This window comes from Cryptosporidium parvum, chromosome 2 (assembly GCF_000165345.1).
Source record: "Cryptosporidium parvum Iowa II chromosome 2, whole genome shotgun sequence".
NCBI classification, from domain to species: Eukaryota; Apicomplexa; class Conoidasida; order Eucoccidiorida; family Cryptosporidiidae; genus Cryptosporidium; species Cryptosporidium parvum.
In genome coordinates, this window is record NC_006981.1 from 912442 (window position 1) to 926869 (window position 14428).

Consider the following 14428-nt stretch of genomic DNA (forward strand, 5'->3'; position numbering starts at 1 on the left):
GAAAAATAAAAAGAAAAAACTGATTATAATTTTTTTTTTTAAATTTTTAATTTAATTTTTGTGTCAATTTTTAAATGCAATTTCCCCACATGCCATTTATTTTTCTTCCTCGCTTACGTGAAAAAAAAAATTCATTGCACATGTACCGCGCAAACTACTAAATAAGCCAAAGAATTAATTAAAATAATTAATACGTGTAATATTATATTTATTTATTTATAATTGGAACAAATTTCAGTCAAATACCTAGTAAATCCAGATTTAATTCAATATTTCTATGACCCACAGGTTAATGGAAGCTTGAATCTATTTGGATTTGTTGGAAAGGACATTTTGAGGGAATATTGTATTAAATCTAGAAATCCACTTGAGGAAATTAGAATTAAAAAATAAAATAAAATAATAATATCAATAATAATAAATCAAGAGAATCAAATTTCCTTGGTCACCAAATTATCAAATTATTTTTTGTTGATGAACAACTTTAAAGATTTAGGTGCAAATGCATCCAAGGAAGATGTATTATTTTTTCGCTTTATAAAACTTTTTCAATCAATTAAACAAGTATCAGAAATTCTTATCGAACTTTCCGTAAATTTTATTCTATTCTTAACTTCATTATTGGCCTGGATCTTTCAATTTAATTCGTATTTGATTTTCTTTTTCAAGAATGCATACAAATTCATATGTAGAATTACTGATTTGGTTACTTTACAACAAAAGATATATATTCTAATAACAATAATCATTTTATATATATTAATATATATAATTAACAAGTTATATAGGTCAATAAAAAGGTTGAGAAGGCATTACCACATGAAATGGTCAGTTCTAATAAATCATTTACTTTATATTTTATCTCCATATTTGATTTTTATCTTTACAATTTACTTGCCTTTATGTATTGTTGTCCCAAAATTTTACTTTGAAGCCATTATAATACGTACTTGGATTCTTTGGATACCTATAATTAAATCCATTACTTTAGTCTACAATTCTTTATATGGAAATTATTGTCATGAAAATACACCAATTTATAAAGTTATTTCAATACTTGAGAAATATAATAATACTGACATTATTTTGAATTTATTAGAGACAATTTCCTGTAGAATTGGAAATAAATATAAAATATCACTCCAACCAGGAAAATCTAATAGTTCACTAACATTATTAAATTCAAAAAGTACAATGGTAAAGGAAATCGTACAAATTAAGGCAATTCAATGTTGGGTTGACTACTTTAATTTGTGGCTTATTTACTTTTTTCTAAAGAATTACATCCTTGGAAGTAGTATTAAATATATTTCAAGCATTATAATAAAATATTTTAAAGTAGTAAACATATTAATATTGGATACTATTAATAACTTTTCAAGTTCAAATTTAAAACTAATCTTTCTTGCAAGTAAATATAAACCTGTATCTTTTATAATACAGCCTATTGGATTTATTCTCAAATTTCCAACTAATATAATAAAGTACATTCTCTTATTAACAATTAATATGAACTGGAAGTATTTGCTCATTTCAATTGTTGTACTGAATGTATTACTCCAGATAAAATTCATTCAGGATCATGACAGTTGCTTCTCAATATTATTCAAAGATTCCAGAATAAAAATTGGTATTGGTTCTAGTAGCTGTTTTCAGAAAATTGATAATGATGATGAAGATTGTAATAAAGATGATGATATTGATGAAGATAATGAATTGGAAGATGATGATCAAGATGAAAGAATTAATAACCAATCAGACGAAAGTAATGACGAAAATTTTAGTAATAAGAATCATTTAGTTAAGGAATTTGAATCTTCTGGTAAGAATCTAATAATTTATGAATACCCATCACTTTCAATGTTATCAAGAAATTATTTAATAGCAATAATTGACTGGATCTCAAATAATTTGTTTGGAATATCTTTATTCAGCAATTTTAATATTCAAAATGATACTCCAAATAGCTCCCCGAACTTATTTATAAGCTTAAATCCCAAGAATATCACAAAGTCTCTTCCATCAATTGGTGATGAATTAGAAGAGACCACTACAGTGAGTGATAAAAAGTTAAGAAGAAGATCTTCTGTTAAGCCAGAGTTATTACATAGTAACACAATGCCACATCTTTCATTGAGTTCTGGTAATAATGTTAATTTAGAGAAAGAGGGTGAAGGAAAGTCTTCAAGCCAACTTAAAATAATTGCGAATTTATTAGAAAATAACGCAATAATTGGTTGGCTTCCAGAAAGTTGGAGAGCTTACTGTTTATTCATTGGAGAAAATATGATGAATAAATCAAGTAAATTTAAATATTGGATTTTGGTTGCAATTATTCTGATAGGTCAAGTTCCACAATGGATTATTTTGTTATTTCCTTCTTTTATAGTAAACTTGATTGGATGTATGATATTTGGATATATTTATCCATTGATAATGAGTTTAAGAACAAGCAGTAATATTGGAATTAGCTATTATTCTCTAAACACCAAAATGGGTGAAAAGTTACAAACATGGATAATTTACTTGATTATCTTCAATGTTTTGAATGAGATATTCTCCATGAATAGTTTTCATATGTTTGGAATAATTGCTTGGATACCTTTCAAAATTCACATATATTATCTGATTATCCTTCTTCTTCAACTCACTTCTTCTATAATTCCAATTCTTACCAAGCAAGTCAAGTTTAAGAAAAAATGAATAGTTATTTAATCACCAAGTTATTAGTTATCCATTTCTATATCGGTGATTCCTCTCTTTTGAATACAAAAAGGTAGTCTGTTTAAGTAGGTATATAAATTAGTTAATTAGTTAAGAATTATCGGTGTCTTTTTTTTTAATTATTTATTTAATTACATTATTATATGTAATATAGAGAGATACTATTCAACTTACTTAATTTTTGGGATCTCAGATGAAAGCTCAACTCTTAATTCTCTATATGATATATTTAAATCTTTCTCAAAAGAAGGGGATATACTTTTTGAAAGAAAAATTCTCCAATTAATAGAATTGGACCAAATAAGTCCTAAACTTGGCTTTTGTTTGTTTCCAAATATATTACTCCCAGGTATATGAAATTCATTAAGTTCTGTTGTAGTTTGGTTAGTTACAATCAGCCAGGAATCTTGGTCTACAGAAATTCTCTTGAATACATTTGAAAATTGTATCAGGCTTGTAGATGCTGAACTATTTTCTGAAAAAGAAACTTTTGAACGGTATAAGTTTGTAATCGAGTCAATGAAGATCGCATCAATTTTGTGATTCAAACAAATACCAGGTATAACTCTTTGTAGAAAAATATTCAAATCTTCCAAAGTATTAATTTTGTAGACCTTAACATAATTCATCAATTTATTATGCAAAATATTGAGAAGATCGTCTTCATTATTATCTAATTTTTCTTTTGAATTTGCTTTTAAATACTCAAATTCTAATTTTGATTTGAGAATTTCAGACAATCTTCCATTGGAAAATACTCCATTTTCTGTATATAATACACAAACAATCCCAATATCACTATTAAGCTCGCCCATAACTTTGGAAAAATCCAAATTCCTTAACAATACTGAGGTTATCAGAGTTAAACACCATTGAGTTTTTCCAGTCCCTGCTTCTCCCTATAGACGGTTAAAATATTGTAAATTAACTAATAGGTTATTGGGAATAAAAGGCACACTCAGAAATCACTCACCGTTATCTCAAACAATATTCTTTTTGGAATCCCTCCATTAAAAGCTTTATCTACAACATTTGATCCCGTTGATAGCCTTGTATCATCCATTAGCATTTGTTCTGAGGTTGAGATGATTTCTTCTGCTCCTCTGGATCTCCACCATGTTAATTCAAAACCACCCCCCTTCCCTGATTCTTTTTTCATTGAATTTGAATCTTAATGTTTTTGTTGATACTCGTTTTCTGCATTTTACCAAAATAACAGCCAGCAATACTTTCTTTCTTAAAAGTTAACTTTAATTGAGCGCAAGAATATGCCCGATAACTATGAAATTGAGGGGGCGGGGAGAGAATTAAATATTCATGCATTAATTGGACTTTAGGTAATGAAAATACAATGAATAACTTTAAAATTGTTTCAATTTAATATTCTTCCACTCTTAAGCCTCTATTTGTATTAAGAATAATAAGTTAGCATAAAATTACTTTATTATTAATGTATATGAAAATATTTCGATGTTAGTTGTAATTTTAGCCATTTTCTTTATTTCGTTCATATAATTTCCTGATTATCTAATTCCTGAGTTATTTGAGAATTCTTGTAATTAAATACATTAATATATATTTTAATATCCAGTAGCTCTCCAAGTATGAGGATTGGTCTGATAAACTTTTGCTTCTCCAACCAAATTCTTAAGCTGATTCCTAATATCATCATGTGTGGCATGAACATCTCTTGTTAATAAAGAGTCAAAGATTCCATCAATAGTCATTTCTGGGTTACCTTCATTTGATGCTTGGTCTAATACAGAGGAAATGATTTCTCTTAACTTTAGAGGGTTACTTTGAACTCCAGCTCCTGAATTGAATTGATTAGACTTTGGTGCAATAGCTGAAACTACCCTGATTGGTGGTTTATTCATCGAGATATTCTGTTCATTACCAAAGTTGTTATTACCTCCATAATTATTAAAGTTACCTTCATTTTTGTTATTCGTATTATTGTTGTTATTACTTCCAAATTGTCCGCTTAAGTTAAACATTGAAGATACAATACTTTGATTTGAATCCTTTACAGAATCTCCTGCACCTCCGTAATTCATTGATCCTTGTTTGTTAATTATTACGTTAGAGTCAGAAAGTTGTACTTTCCCTGAATCATAAGTATTGCCATACATACTTCTTACTATATAGCTTGCAACATCAATATCGTGTAATGAAATCTCATCAGTACATACTAATGGGCGCACTACAAAAGCTCTTACTGATGGTTCCGAAACCATTAAAGTCAATTCTCCAAATATCTTTACAAAGCATCCTTCGTGTATAGAATTTACCAAATCCTGCTTGTACTTTGTTCCTGTATTATCTACTAGCCAGTCTATTAGGATTAATCCTGATCCATCATCTAAATAAAAACGTAGTCTTTGTGGATAATCATCATGCTCAACATTTCTAACAAATCCTACTAACTTGAACAAGTTAATATCTTTGTCAAAAAGTTGAAATCTGCTTAATGTTACAAAATTGCTATATGATCGAAGAATCATACCAACTTTTAATGGTGCTAATTTCTGTTCGTTTCCTACACTTTGTTTTCTTTCATTTCCATTTTGCATGGAACTATCATTCCCATCAATCATAAACCCACCAGATTCATTCAAATCGTCCATTCCAAATCCTCCAAAAGGTTTATTATTTCCACCAAAATTCATTATGAAATTCTACACTTTTGTTAATATAATCTAACTTTGATAATAGAGTTTCTTGGCTTTTTGTTTTTATATTTAAGCTTCTTTCTTAAATATTACTTTTTCCACTTTATTCTTTCTTTTTTGGTCTTTAAACCCGTATATTGAATTAAAATTCCGACTATAAAGGTACCTAAATCTTAAAAAATTTACCGACCTTTATAATTCGCTATTTTTTTTTCGTTTTCCCTCTTTATTTCCTTTTATATTACTATGCAAACAATTTTCCGATTATGAGGGGTAAATTTTTAATTACACTTTTTGGCACCAATTACCATATTTATCACTTTAAAAATAAAATTGAAAGTAAAAAAAGAGAGAAGAATTTATTATTCCACTTTATTAACACTCAAATTATCCAGTCCTCACTATTTTGTATATTGCTAAAAGAAATATCATTTTCCTCTTAATACTGCATTTACCCGCTACTCTTTTCATGTCAAATTTTCTGCAAACGATTTTTGTCAATCTGCATGCACAGTTGTCCACATTAACTTGTATTGAATAATCTTTTTATTTGATTAGGTGAAATTTTGAATTATAATTTGTTTTTTTTAATTATTTTTAAATTTAGATAACAAATAAATATCCAAGTGTTAATTCATTTCTAATTATTTATTTTATTAAAAAACTACAAACAATTACTTTAACTTTTTTTTTTAATACAGACTAATTACATAATTATTTATATGCATGCAAATTTATATACTTGGAAAAATTTGCATTATTAGTGTTCATGCAATGAAAGTAATTAAGTACTGGAGCCATATTACATGTAAAACAATTGATGTGGTAGTATTAGAAAGGGGGCAAAATAAAGTATTTAAAAAGAACAAAATCGTATGTATGAGATACTGTTAAGTTAGTTGTTTAAATAAATATTTGAATCTGTAAATTAGAATTATAAAATAGTTATGTAATTTTTTAATATATTTTATTAGAAATTTTGTAATTGGCGGCACATTAATTGATAAAGGTCATTTCTTTACAATTGACGATATATCTGAAAAAAAAAAAATTAGGAATTAGAAATAGGGAGTTTTATTATTAACTAATAGGAAACAAATAAGACGTGGAATATAAAACATTATAGATTTTGGAAAATATGGGTGGTGGTGGAAAAAAGTTCATTTCAAAAAAGAAGGGGATAAACCAGGGTCAACTAGGTAAGGCAATATGGAACTCTTCTCAGAAAAAGTTTGAAAGCGCATCTAATGATAAAGAACACTTGTTGGATGTTATTTGTGATAACTATAATAAGCTGAATAATAAAAGTATTATAGAAATGACAGATTTAGATGAATATTTATCAACATCTCTGAGAGCACAAGAAAATTTTGAAGAAGAAAAGGTAATAAAAATTATATCTTCACATGGAGTAAATACATCCAACATGAATTTACTTTTAAGGAAAGAAAAAATTCTTGATGGAAAAGTAATTAATTTACCAATACCTAGACGTCCAATGATATTAGTAGGACCAAATTGCAAAACTAAAAAAGCTCCCAATATGGAGTATTTGGATAACTTGGAAAAGGAAGCTTTTCTAACTTGGAGAAAGTCAATAGCAGATGAAGAGGAATTAACAGGGTTATTTGTGACTCCATTTGAAAAGAATTTAGAGTTCTGGAGACAACTATGGAGAACAATTGAAAGAAGCCACGTAGTTGTTGAGATTATTGATAGTAGAGACCCTTTATTTTTCAGAAATGTTGATTTGGAAAGATACATTAATGAAATAGATCCTTTGAAGAAAGTAGTTTTACTTTTCAATAAGGCTGATTTCCTTACTTTGGAACTGAGAAAGCAATGGATTCAATACTTTAAAGACAATGCTCCAAATCTAAAAGTTTACTTTTTCTCTGCTTTAAATGAAATTAATAAAAGAGAACATCTTGAATCTTACATACCTGAGGACTTTAATTTGAAAAATATTAATGATACTGATGTACTTTCAACTCATCAATTAATGTATAAACTTTATGAGCTTGCATCAGAAGTTTTCCAAGCCTCCAAACAAAGATACCTAGACCAAAAAGAGTACAATAGTGAAGAAACTAATGAAACCACTATATCCAGCATTCGAAACGATGATACGAAAAATGGTCAAAACTCCAATAGCAGCGATGAAGAAGTAGACAGTGGGAAAAAAGATGATGATGAAGAAGAAGAGGATGACTTTGATGATGAGGAAAGTGATGAAAATGAAGAATTCAAAGAAGATGAAGATTTTGAAGAAAATGAGAATATTCCAAATAGTATTTTAGAGAATAAATCAAAAGCTAAAACTGACTCTGAAATTTTCAACCATGTAAAATTAGACCCACTGAATCCAGGAGAGTTGACGATAGGCATGGTTGGATTCCCAAATGTTGGAAAATCTTCAATTGTTAATGCTCTTTTTGGAAGCCAAAAGTCTTCAATAAGCAGAACTCCAGGTAAAACTAAACATTTACAAACTCTTAGATTAAAGCCTCCTCATTTAAATGATAAAGAGGAAGATCAAGATTTTATTACCTTATGTGATTGTCCAGGTCTAGTCATGCCTTCTTTTACAAGTACAAAAGAGCATCTTCTAATTAATGGTGTTACGCCTATTGATCACTTTAGAGGTAATTTTCTAGATACAATTCAACTAATTGGAGAAAGAATAACTGCTCAACTTTATAAAACTTATTTTGATGGAATTGACTATCAAGTGCCAAGAATATTTAATTCAACTCAATTTCTAAATAAGCTTTGTGAAACTAGGCATCTGTTTCAACAAGGTAAAGGAGCAATTCCAGACTGGAGTAAGGCTGGTAGAATGATTCTAAGAGATTACTGGTCTGGAAAATTGTTATATTGTCATACTCCACCTTCTAATACTAAGAATACAATAGGCTCAGATCCTATTAAATTAACTGAATCACTGGACAAAGTTAGTATTCATGATAATGATGAAGATTCTGATGATGATATTGCAATGCTAAAATCATCAGTATTAAATAATGACATTATTAATCCATCTGACAAAGAGAAAAAGAAAACTAAAAGACAAATCAGAATGGAAAATAAAAAACTTATTAAAGGAAGAACTGTATGTTACTCATAGGTTCTTCTTCTCTATAATTCTTAAGATCAAATTAGTATTTAGAAACAATTAGAATAAATATTAGGTAATTAATCTTTGAGTATTCACTCGAGGGTGGAAAAAGAGAGAAAAAAGACCTTCACATTTCTATAAGTTACACAAATATGATTTTTTAATATATGCCTATCAATTAAATAAAGAAAAAATAAAAATATGAATATAGTAATCTAGTTATTTCCACTAAGATAACTATGCCGAGCTCGAGATGACTACACCCTCGTTGTTGCCCGTAATGTAGTTATAACCGTTTTCTTGATTTCCTTGTGCATTAGCTACTTTTTTAGCAGCCGATTTTGCTCTATATGATCTATAAATAAGAGCTAGAATTAGAATCACCAAAAAGCTAGCTCCTGCTATCAATGATGCTAGTGTAGAATCTGAATAATTCTCTGATCCTACAGGAATTCCTTCTATAATCAATGTAGACCTGAGCATTAAAATTCCCATCAATATAAAGAAAATCGCTCCAAAAGGAGAAACTACAATTATTAACTTGGCATAAATATCCAAAATCTGCAATTTTAATGAATCCTCCATTTTAATTTATTGAGACTCGACCCGAATTAAGCCCTTTATTAAAACTCTCACAAGAATTCTTGCCTCAGGTACGCCTAAAGGTACATACCAGTCTTGGTCCTAATCTTTACTCAGTCTTTACAAGTACTTTTTCAGAGAAAAAAAAAAGTGAAATATTCCGTCTTTCTCTTAATTTCCTCTAATAACCACTAATTCTTTTTCTTTAATCAAAACGTTTGCAAGTGTTTTGGCGGTCAACTGTGCTAAATTGCTAAGTTGGTGGCGGTAAAACCGCTTCATGGCGGCACCACATAGACAAAATTCCGAGGTTGAAAAAATTGTAAATTGCTGCCCGCCCTAAAGCTGTTATTATTACTATTAATTCAAATAAGCCTATAGAGATGTAATCAAAATATAGAAATGTGGGGAAAATGCAAATTCGAATTTTTAAAATCAATAAAACCCTAATTATTTTAATGTTTTAAAACACCCAACTCTTATTTTTACCTTTAATTAAATTGCAGAAAGAAATACTAAAGAATTTCTGGGATATTAAAAAAAAAAAGGTTGACTATTAATAAAATGAATATTTTGCATGCAAAATGCAAGTAAAACAAATTTATCATATATTGCCTACTTTTCTTTATTTCTGAACTTTTTGTATGTTTACTATTTTTTTAATTTATTGTAAAGTTTGTTTACATAGTCATTTACTAAAGTTTACAGTTTTCTGTTATATTGGACTAATTTCATTCTGAAACCTAAGCTATTGTAAATTTTTTTATTTCCTTTTTTTCGAGCTAATATTAAATTGAATAAATTTTTGATTTATTAATTAAGTTCCATTTTATTAATATTAATGCCAACTGTAAACTAATAGAGAACTCAGCGTTATATATATACCTATTTATATCTTTGAAATACCTGGTATAAAAAGATGGATGAATCGTCTATACATTTACCTGTAATAAATACATGGAATAAACAAATGGAGAAAGTTAAACTATTCATGAAGCAAAATTCTAACATAGACTTTGATGATATAGAAAGAAAATTTCTTATTTTACAAAAGGAAATGACTGATGAAATTAAAGGAATGCTCTTTGCAAACTATAAAAACATTGATTTTGCTCAACAAAAAGTAAGTCCATCCAATTTTTTCTTATTAGATTAAAAAATCCACAAACTTTACTTTAATATACTTTTATTCTAATATTTATTATTAATTAACCATCTCTCTTTCAGGATTGCCCTAAAATGAATAGACTAATAACAGAGAACAAATTATTACTTAATCAACTTAAAGAAATTGGTAAGGAATTGTTATTAAAGAGTGAACAAATTCAAGAAAAAAACGCAATGATAGACAAATATCAGAAAGAAATAAGGAAACTTGAGTTAGAGCAAACTGTGAATAAAATCCAAGAAAACATGGACAAAGATCAAAACTTGGAGCTTGTATCCAAACTCGAAAATCAAGTTTTTGCACTTAATCAGAAATTAAATATTATTAGGGATACAGTTAACAATTAGACATAAGTTGAGGTAAATTGTGACTATTTTTCAGCTTTTATTTTTTTTCTCTCTATTCTTTGTCAATCCATTTTATTGCGTTATTAATACCTCACATAAAACCACTAACTTCCAATCGTCACTCCTCTCTATAATATCTTAAGTTTTCAAAAAACTCAAACAATTTAAATCATATCTTACCCTTGTGAACAAATAACTAACTATTGTTTAGCATCTAATTCACTTGCGTTTATAACTTTAGTCAATTAAAAAGTTTCCTTCAGTTTGGCGCCAACATGGTCCATGCAGTTTATGATGAGGAGAAAAAACGCGAAAACTGAATAATAAAATTTAAGTTAACAAGTAAAAAAAATTTGTGGGTAGAATTGAAACTTTTCATGATAAGAACTAAGCCATTAGACTAATAACTAACCATTCTTGTAGTTCAACTGAGATACTTTGCTCATTTTGATCAAATTAGTGATTAGTGAAATCAGAAATGATTAATGGCTTATATGGATTAATTAACACTGGTACTTCTATATTGAAAGGAGGTAGGAATCCAGAAATTGGATTGGATGACATTCACAAAAATCGAATTAAAAATGAAATAGAACAACTTAAATTAAACCAATGCAAATTGGAAAAATGCAGGGACAATCTGACATTCGAAAATAACCGTTACCATACGCAATATTGTCATTTTCACGTCAATAATGTAACTATGTATGATAAGGAAAGTAGGAAGAATTATGTTCTAATTGATATTTCAATTATGATAGAAGATGTAGATACTTTTCTTAATAATGAAATCCCTGTACAAATAATACTATATAAAGACTTTCCATTTAGCCCTCCAGATATTACTTTTCCAAGTACATTTTGTTTCCCAAGTCTAAGTGATGGTCGCAGTTTTACAGCAGAAATCCTTCATGAATGGTCACCAAGTATCAATTTATTGACTACTGTTGATTCAATTATAAAGTTTTTAAAAAGTTATAGTACTCATATTGCAGTTGTAGGCCCTTCTGATATGTTTATAGGAAGCTATAGAAACCCCATATCATTTAACTACCAATGCTATAACTCTTTGGTATACCCAATTCTGGGTACCAAAATTATCTTTGAAGATGACGTTTTTAAACACATTTTTGAAAATAACTCTATTAAAGAACAAAATGTGATATCCCAAAGAGGAAGAAATCTGGTTTCATCATTCATTCCAATCCCCTTAAATACTAGAGGGCTTAGACGAGAAACTATGAATTGGAGAATTGAAAAGCCATGTATTAATATTGATTTTGTATTCAACAATACAAATGTGATGTTATTCGATTCCACTATGCTTGTTTTAGAAGTTTGTCAAAAAACCAAGCAAAATGGGATATTTCAAGCAAGCAATCCCTCCAAAACCTCTTCATCTTCTGATGAAATCATATCAGACTCCACTTTGCAAGGTAATGTAGCATATTGGCTATATATGCCTGCAATAAGTCACATTATCGACTGTCATGGCAAGCTTATTTTTGGAAACCAAGGTACTCTCCCAGAATATATTTCAAATAAACTAAGTAAACTCGAATATTCAGAATGCCTAGTTATAATCTTAGGTTATGACTTCCTTTTTGAGAAATCTCCTATATTGTTTTATCAAAATGAAGAGTTAATCCAAACTCCTAAAGATTCAACTAGACCTATCATCATTGAACTAAAGTTTCATACTACCAAAGCTAATCATGAAAGCTCTTGTTGCCACTCTTTTGCCACAAACTTAAGAGAGAAAGTTGCCAAATTAGATTCTAATTTCCCAAAAAACTGTCATAATCCAAAATGGAACTCCTACTTCGAGTTTGATTGTCTTTCTAACTTGAATAAGAAATATCAACAAGCAATCACTGGAAATCATATATATCTTTCATCTGAAATTATACAGAGATGGGTTGTTATATGTTCTAAGCTTATTGAACAATCTTCCCTTCTTTCTGAAACAGACGAAAAATACATACAAGAATCATCTTCATTGGTAAAGCAGATGCAAGACATTCTAGTTAGCCCTGTTGTAAAACACATTCTAAACTCGAATACAAGTAAGCCAAGCAAGGTCAGTAGCATTGATGAAGACCTTCAAAATGATACCTTTTATAAGCATCTCGAGGAATACTCTCCTGAGAACCCCACCAAACATGAATTATCTCAACAAGAGTCTCAAAAAGCGGAAACCCCACGCCAACAGGATGTCCAAGAAAACCAAATTCTCCACCCCATTCATGAAATTCAGCCAATACAAAATAATCCGAATTCTATGAAAGTCACACACAAAGATGGAACTTCACCAACTCCAGAAATTCTACACATTGAAGGTACCACACACACTCAAGAAATTCCTTTATCACATGAAATTCTAACCATCCAAGAAACTTCTCCAATACAAGAAATTCCACCCATCCAAGAAGCTTCTCCAATACAAGAAACTCCACCCATCCAAGAAACTTCTCCAATACAAGAAATCCCAACCATCAATGAACCTTCTCATACCCATCCACAACTAATTAACCTCGACATTTCCTCAGAAACTGAAAATGATAATCATCTTGATGAATCTACCAACAACTATGGTGAAATATCAAAATCATGTGACCAAAATATGCAGATCATCCAACCATCCAATTATACTAGTTCCCTACAAAGTGATCATCCCACATCTACAGATCCAAACCAAACATATGCTAATCAAAACTACATAAGTCTCTATGAATCTAGTAGTGATGAATTCAGTGTTCGTGAATTTGACTAACTTTCTGTCAAATCCTCTTAATTCCAATCATTTTTATTTAATATTTAAAATCTCATAAAGCAACATGCAAAATTAAATATCAACTAGGCGCCCTATTCTTAGCGCTCATTGGGGCGTCAGATTACGTATAGTGGGGGGTAGAACTTTTTATATATTACAAAGTTTGAATTAGTAAAAACTAAAGTGCGTTAGAGGTGGAGGCTGTTGCGGTAGTAGTAGTGTAGTATTACTACTATAAATTGTACTATTAGAAACAAATACACAAACAAATAAACTCAATTCATGTCTCGCTATAATTTTTAGTTATTCTATTTTTTATAAAAAACTAATTCTTGTCAGATTTTTTTATACAATTTCTTTTTCTTAATTTTCAAGGATGCCAAACCCAGTTGTATACTTTGATATCTCAATCGGCCAAACTCCAGCCGGTCGTATCACTATGGAGTTGTTTGCAGATAAAGTACCAATAACAGCCGAAAACTTCAGAGCACTCTGCACTGGAGAAAAGGGAATGGGACAGTCAGGAAAGCCCCTTTGCTACACTGGATCATTCTTCCATCGTATCATTCCACAATTCATGATCCAAGGTGGTGATTTTACTCGTGGTGATGGTACTGGTGGTGAGTCAATCTATGGCTCCAAGTTCAGAGATGAAAACTTCGTCTACACTCATGACGCCCCATTCCTTCTCTCTATGGCTAATGCTGGTCCAAACACTAATGGATCCCAATTCTTCATTACAACTGTTCCATGCCCATGGTTGGACGGAAAGCATGTTGTATTTGGAAAGGTTTTGGAAGGAATGGAAGTAGTAAAGAGCATTGAGAAGTGTGGTTCTCAAAATGGAAAGCCAACCAAGTCTGTATGCATCACTGCTTCTGGAGTTCTCTCTTAAGTAATTAAGGGTTTTTATGTAACCTCCATCTCTTTTTGAAGATTATGTATCCTAGGACATTAATTTTTAAGTTATTTTGACTTCGTTTTATTTTTTTTTTTTTTTTTTTGCTAAGCTATTAGGACTCCTTATTCCCTGCCTCATTCTGC

At 29.6% G+C, this 14428-nt stretch overlaps 7 protein-coding genes across 7 annotated transcripts; 4 read left to right on the forward strand and 3 right to left on the reverse strand.

The window, feature by feature from the left end:
• Positions 1–474: 474 nt before the first annotated feature.
• Positions 475–2703, forward strand: cgd2_4060 (hypothetical protein with 12 transmembrane domains; the record flags this gene model as incomplete). The annotated part of the gene is made up of 1 exon (XM_626588.1): positions 475–2703. One exon carries the CDS (start codon positions 475–477, stop codon positions 2701–2703), a length of 2229 nt encoding a protein of 742 aa, XP_626588.1.
• A 191-nt stretch (positions 2704–2894) lies between these two features.
• cgd2_4070 (hypothetical protein) lies at positions 2895–3883 on the reverse strand (the record flags this gene model as incomplete). Its single annotated transcript, XM_001388205.1, has 2 exons — positions 2895–3623; positions 3698–3883. 2 exons carry the CDS (start codon positions 3881–3883, stop codon positions 2895–2897), a joined length of 915 nt encoding a protein of 304 aa, XP_001388242.1.
• Positions 3884–4304: 421 nt separating this feature from the next.
• cgd2_4080 (RP-A, OB fold single strand binding protein) lies at positions 4305–5393 on the reverse strand (the record flags this gene model as incomplete). The annotated part of the gene is made up of 1 exon (XM_626589.1): positions 4305–5393. The coding sequence occupies one exon, from the start codon at positions 5391–5393 to the stop codon at positions 4305–4307; it is 1089 nt and encodes a 362-aa protein (XP_626589.1).
• Positions 5394–6522: 1129 nt separating this feature from the next.
• cgd2_4090 (YawG/Kre35p-like, Yjeq GTpase) lies at positions 6523–8523 on the forward strand (the record flags this gene model as incomplete). The annotated part of the gene is made up of 1 exon (XM_626590.1): positions 6523–8523. A coding segment is annotated over one exon (2001 nt), but the record flags the coding sequence as incomplete, so codon positions are not given.
• Positions 8524–8751: 228 nt separating this feature from the next.
• cgd2_4100 (hypothetical protein) lies at positions 8752–9099 on the reverse strand (the record flags this gene model as incomplete). Its single annotated transcript, XM_626591.1, has 1 exon — positions 8752–9099. The coding sequence occupies one exon, from the start codon at positions 9097–9099 to the stop codon at positions 8752–8754; it is 348 nt and encodes a 115-aa protein (XP_626591.1).
• A 1990-nt stretch (positions 9100–11089) lies between these two features.
• cgd2_4110 (possible UBC domain containing protein) lies at positions 11090–13384 on the forward strand (the record flags this gene model as incomplete). The annotated part of the gene is made up of 1 exon (XM_626592.1): positions 11090–13384. The coding sequence occupies one exon, from the start codon at positions 11090–11092 to the stop codon at positions 13382–13384; it is 2295 nt and encodes a 764-aa protein (XP_626592.1).
• Positions 13385–13760: 376 nt separating this feature from the next.
• On the forward strand, positions 13761–14279 carry cgd2_4120 (20k cyclophilin, putative; the record flags this gene model as incomplete). Its single annotated transcript, XM_001388206.1, has 1 exon — positions 13761–14279. One exon carries the CDS (start codon positions 13761–13763, stop codon positions 14277–14279), a length of 519 nt encoding a protein of 172 aa, XP_001388243.1.
• Positions 14280–14428: the final 149 nt, after the last annotated feature.